This window comes from Megalops cyprinoides, chromosome 1 (assembly GCF_013368585.1).
Source record: "Megalops cyprinoides isolate fMegCyp1 chromosome 1, fMegCyp1.pri, whole genome shotgun sequence".
Lineage (NCBI taxonomy): Eukaryota > Metazoa > Chordata > Actinopteri > Elopiformes > Megalopidae > Megalops > Megalops cyprinoides.
This window is the reverse complement of record NC_050583.1, coordinates 35,329,879-35,335,878: the sequence shown is the minus strand read 5'-3', so window position 1 is coordinate 35,335,878 and position 6,000 is coordinate 35,329,879. Positions and strand designations below refer to the sequence as shown.

General features: G+C 38.8%; 1 protein-coding gene across 6 annotated transcripts in view; it reads left to right on the top strand.

Annotated features, from left to right (window-relative positions):
- The first annotated feature begins 432 nt into the window (after nucleotides 1–432).
- The window catches only part of mybpc2b (myosin binding protein Cb), a 48,621-nt gene continuing 43,053 nt past the window's right edge, over nucleotides 433–6,000 (top strand). For all 6 annotated transcript variants that reach the window (XM_036522799.1, XM_036522791.1, XM_036522783.1 and 3 more), the window contains exon 1: nucleotides 433–608. In XM_036522799.1, the coding sequence (XP_036378692.1) occupies nucleotides 587–608 (22 nt within the window). In that variant the 5' untranslated portion in view covers nucleotides 433–586. The remainder of the gene's footprint in view (nucleotides 609–6,000) is intronic.

Below are 6,000 nucleotides of genomic sequence, written 5' to 3'. Positions count from 1 at the left end.
ACAGTTATTCTTCTGTGTCACTCAGAATACAGAACCTGTATCTAAATGTCAGAATATGCATGGTGATGAGTGTAACAGTCCATTACAGTCAGGTCTGTCCTGTCAGTCAGCATTCCAGTGTGGGAATATGAGTCAGGCATTCAGGGAAGGACAAGGCAAACACACAATCTGTTAGTCAATTAATTAATCAAGCATTGTATCAGTTCAGGGTCTGGCCTTGCCACTATTGGATATTCACTATTCAACACCTTTTACCAGTCGGTTAGGCTTTTCATTACGACGGTAAACCCCTTTCACCACTTTCTCCCTCTTCCCCTCATCTTATCAGTCTAGATCTTTCCTTGGAGAATTTGCATTCCCCAATGGTTTTAAGTGACAGTCTCTCTCTCGCCTTCTTCTTCACCACCACCCCCCCCCCCCATCCCCCCCATACCTCAGTCTCTAGAGGGTAAGAAACTTAAGTGCTGAAAGACCACGAAGGGAGAGAGAGGGGAATAAAAAAGATCAACAGAAGGAGCACTTACAGACTCACGGACAGGGAGCAAGGCAATACAAGGGGTACAGAGACACAAACACTAACGTAGCCATGCCTGAAGCTAAGGAACCAGGTAAGGACCATGAATACACGTACATTGGGGGCTTGTGAAGAATGATGCAGAACATTTTGACATTAAAATGTATTGTCCGTTCCCCCATATTAAAATTAAAATTGCTGTTTTAGCCTGAAGAACATCAATATTTTGATTAGGTAGTAAAATAAAAAAGTTAAAATGAAATAATAGTGTGCTTTTTTCAAAAGATTTTTGCAACTGATTTTATGCAAACATTTTTAAAGTATTCTATTGTACTGTTCTAAGAATGTGTCACATAATAATAGTAAAGGGAAACTGATTACAATGTGGCTTGCATTACTAAAAGCACAGGCATAAGATAATGGAGACAATGAACAAATGATAAAGACCTGAATATTTTGCATATTGATCTTTCTGTGCATAGTTGCTCTTTCCCTGTGCATTTTCTGTTTTGCCATGTATAGTGTTCTCCTATATCAGATTTGTCAGATACAGGTACATTTTTATCACTCTTTTCTTTCTGCCTTCCTTTATCTTTGTGAAGTGTACCTACATACATGAACAGCAACTCTTTTCATTTAAAAAGTGATATCTCACTGGCACTTATGAGTTGGATGCATTAATTAAATGGCAACTTACTTGGTAATCCATTTAATGAAATGGATTACAAAGTAAGTTTTGACAGTACCTACTCAATGTGTGTGTGCGTGTGTGTGTGTGCGCGCACACGTGCGTGTTCGTGTGTACAGATGCATACGTATGTGTGTATAGATAGCCTTGACTCTTAGCCAGTTACTACAGTTTCCAACACTATATAAGGATTAGATAATGTATGATGGGAGAAATGAGACAGGGATGGAAGGATATGCATTAAAAATGGGTGAAACCCCTGCCTTTAATTCTTGAAGTGATTATGTAACATGAATGGGCACATGTATTACAAGTAATGTATATTGTTTTAAAGTAAGTGGTAGTGTTTGTAAGCTACTGTAAGTGTCAAGTATGAATATTTAGAGAGCTATGACACATGCTTTGCATATTCCTGTTGCTAGTTAAAGCAAAGGCTATGTTAATATTTTAGAACCAGCAACATGAGCTGTTGCATCTAAACACAAAATGAATGCTTTAAAAGGCAAGAATATGTGTGTAAATGAAACAAATTTGTACTTACAGTCATTTAGGTTATTATATGTTTCCTAGACATGTAAACGGTTAATAAAAAAGTAAGTAACTCAAAGTTAAGAATGAACCACAAAGCTGGATTACCAAAACTTGCCCTAGTAGCCATTTATGCTTCTGCTAAACTCATAAGACTTTTTCAGCACCTTAATAAAAACAGATATCAATGAAGCAAACATCTAATTAAAGGCAATGGCATGCTTGTAGGCAGTAGTCTGGAAAGAGTGAGAGAAGGGGTGAGAAAATAGTGATAAGTGTCAGCAGAAGATGGAGAGAGGGACAGGTGGGAAGGACAGCTGCATGAAGTAATAACAAGGGGTTTGGGTCAGTGATGAGGTGTATGATTCGGACACTGACCTTGTCACAAGAAAGCAGTGGGTTCAAACCCCCAGGTTTGACACTGCTGCTATGTCCTTGTGAATTACAAAACATCTATGGACCCAGTTTAACCTCCTTAAAAAATTCTGATGTAAACTGGATGGACGTGTTAATTAGTCATTCGTCTTCACCAGCAAATAATAATACATTTACATTTATTCATTTGGCAGACACTTTTATCCAAAGCGACTCACAAGTTAGGTAGAGTACAACACAAGCTGTACTGTAATAAATTGAGGACAATGTAGTGACTTTGTACAAAGCCTAGCTGCTCCAATGAAGACCAAGCAAATATAGACAGACATACAGTATAAAGAGAGGAAAGGAAAGGAATTAGGTACAATCACACAGATAGCTAGAGAGAGAAACTTCTCTCTGATGCATTGTCAACCCCAGTCTAACCAACATGCTGACATTTTTGACAACACTGGGCTGCCTGGGATATTGACTCAAGGCCTTAAAACAACAAGCTTTTTCAACTGTAGTCAAAAAATGAATAACTTCTGTCTCTAAATGAAAAGGGCACCTACCACAGAAAGAGACAGAACCAAACTGCCAACTGGCATATGATCATTTCTGAAATGAAAGCTAGTTTGGCTGCCTAAAGAACAAACCGCTTCTACCTAATGTTAAGACAGTTAGCTGCAACAGCCAATCCATACCATAGGGTTTCATGATATACTTGTTAACCTTTGTGCAGGATGGCAGATGGCAGCCGGGTTGACATCAAACAGTAAGATTTGACACTGCCCCACTGATGGTCTTTAGGCTTCATAAACACGATAACACAACCTATATTATATGTTTGACAGTTTTTGTGTTAAAATGTTGTGAAATAGACTTGTAACTGAGTGGATCTTGTGGCAGTGACAGTCTCTGAAGATGCTGGCACTGGTCCACCGGATGACAGCTCTGGACAATTGCGATAGTTCATATGGACATAGGTTTCAGCTGAACACTTGGGGGGCCTGCACACAATGAATTTTCTTCATGATGGTTATTGTGGACACTGACACTGTATCATCCATTCAATCCCAACGTTTGCGTCACCATACAGACAGCCTACTGTATGTTAATTAGGAAATCTAGAGTGAAAGGCTCCGATGAGAGTTCTCCAACTGTCTATAGTGGATTTCAAAACACACCCCCAAACCAACCATCTACCTTAGCGACAGCAGACGTGACCTAGAAAACCCAATTTCTACCACACCCTTCCTGTTTAGCAATCCAGCGCAGTGAACATCACAGTTCCTGCCATAGGTTATTCATTTAGCGATAGCTACCTACCATGAGCTAATTTGATCAATCACGCAACTGCTAACTAGTCAAACTCGCAATAATTTAAAAAGCCAACTGTACATAGAGCCTTGGCTAGCTAGGTTACGTTACATGTATGTATATCATCAGGTGTCACCATGAAGTTTTTATCTGGAAAACATTATTGTCATGTAACGTTTGTTTGGCTAAATACAGTTCATATCTTTCTCTTCAACCGCTATGGCTATGACTCAGGGTCAGGTTCAAAGCCATCTGCTGCAGAAGGATACTGGGAAATGAAGTCCAATCTATAACCATATTGATGATCACATAGAAACGTTTACTTCATATCCTGTTTGTCCTTTCCTAGATACAAAACTTTGCATTTCGTAAGCAAACTATTAAGAGAGGCAATAAGTCATAGTATTTTTACAAGCTTTCCACAAGAGTTCTGCATCATCGTAAGGCCATTTTCTAATGGCAGACTAATTCTTGGCTGGGGCGGGGTATTTGCTTCTTGGATATTTTATAATAATACTAAACCACACAATATTAAATTTTGTAAACATACGCTATATTGTAATTACATGCAAATGAGAAAGTCAGTGAGAAATCCTTTACAGCACTTGTAATTACTACACTGTTCTTTGAGTTAGAACAAGAAAACAACTGGTGACTGCCTATCTTGCATATCTTTTTCAACCCACAGGTGAGTTAGCTTGCTAACCAGTGTACTACCCGTGTCCCTCCCAGGTATAGGTCCATCACCCATTTATTACCTGAAGTCACATTAGCTACCAGGCTAGCTAACTTTCCAGTTCTGATCAGCAGATACAATACATGAAAACATTTTTAAACAGGACCATTCTGTAGTTAGCTCGTCAATATCTAATATCTAAAGTAAACAGTGAACCAGAGAACAAGTTCTTCCAATTATTTCACTCTAGGTTTTGGTAAGGCCTGGTATGGGATGGTCAATGACAAACATTTTAGAATAAATAAAACAAATCTTTCAAAAAATATCTCTTACTCATTACAATAAATTGTAAGTTTAATAACAAATAACGTGTGACATTTTAGGAATATTAAAACGATTTCTGCTAACCTTTCATTGACCAAGTTTACATGCATATTAATGTGGGTTTTAATACGATTAAGAAAATACTCTTGAGTTAAGCACAACTAATGTGAGCATTTAGATTATTTTATTGCAATTAAGCTCTTGATTACACTAAACATAACTGTAGGACGATATGTGGAGTACTCCAATCTTATGAACACTTTTTTAAGACTATTGGATCATTCAGACATTCAGTGGTGTTATGTCAGCAGTCAGTGATTCACCAGTTAAGAAGCCTTGCAGTTTGTGTTGTAAAAGTTTATTAACTATAGAAAGGAGTTTTTGTATGGAAGAGGGTATAATATATGAGTCGCTTCCTTTCCTGATGGACCATCTGCTTCTTGACCATGACCTTATGTCACCGTAAATCTCTGTATGAAATCTGAGAAAGACAGACCAAGAGAATTAAAGGGGGTGTTGGGGGGTGAAGTAGAAGAGACCAGAAAACTAGGACCAAGTTTTAAGATGGGTGTGACCCGCTCTGAATGTTCCTGGCACAATGTTGCTGCCTCATTTTCAAACGTAGTTTCTCTCATTCACCTAATATTCATTGTCATCAGGTAGCTGTGTAGGCTGAGGTGTTTTCTCAGTACTCCTACCCTTGACTGTAGTTTTAGAGCATTCTCCATACGATTTCCTTAATGTGGTAATCTCTGTATTGATCCGCCATCTCCTTCACACCCGCTTCCTCACAACCTGTCACCTCTTTCTCTCCATGCTTGTCTTTATTTCTCTTTTATCTGTCCTTCACTGTCACCTCATCACCCCAGCTCTTTGACTTTTCACTCTCTCATGCAAACCCTTACAGCATTACATCATGGATATTACATTACCCCCTGGCCCCCCTCGCCGTCTCGGTTCCCTCCACACCCAGCCCAACCCTAACCTTTTCTCAACAGCTCATGTAACACTAGTGATTTACTGCCAATGACTAAATTGGTTTGCTGAAACACTATTTGGAAAACATGTTTCTCCTTAAACAGGAGAAGAGCACGGTGAAATAGATGAGCAAGTCTGTTTTTCCAGCAGGTCATTCTGACTGAAGCCTTGTCTCCAATTTAACCTTGGACTTGAATGATAAAAAATCACAATTAACAATAATTTAATAGTATGTATAAATACATGTACACATCAGTCAGATAAACCACTCTTTATAGCTTTTGCATTTTTATCTAGTTTATCATGGAGAGAAATTCTAATTATTAACTTTAGAATGTTGTATGCAGTTGTAGCAGAGCTGAAAGTTATACATAAAGCTGTTAGCAGGTGTGGTAGCAGGTAGTAGAGCGCTTTCAGTGGTGATGTCACTCCCCGAGACTCCATTTAGCTAGCGTTTTTGCCTATGGAGCTAGGGGCAAATTGCCTGTAGCTCAGCTGGTAACAATACTGGCCATGAGAGTCTGTGCTACAGGAACAGGGGTTTGGGTCTCACTTTCAGAGTTGCCGACATTCTTTCACGTACTCTACACAATATCAATTCTGATCTATCTAAGC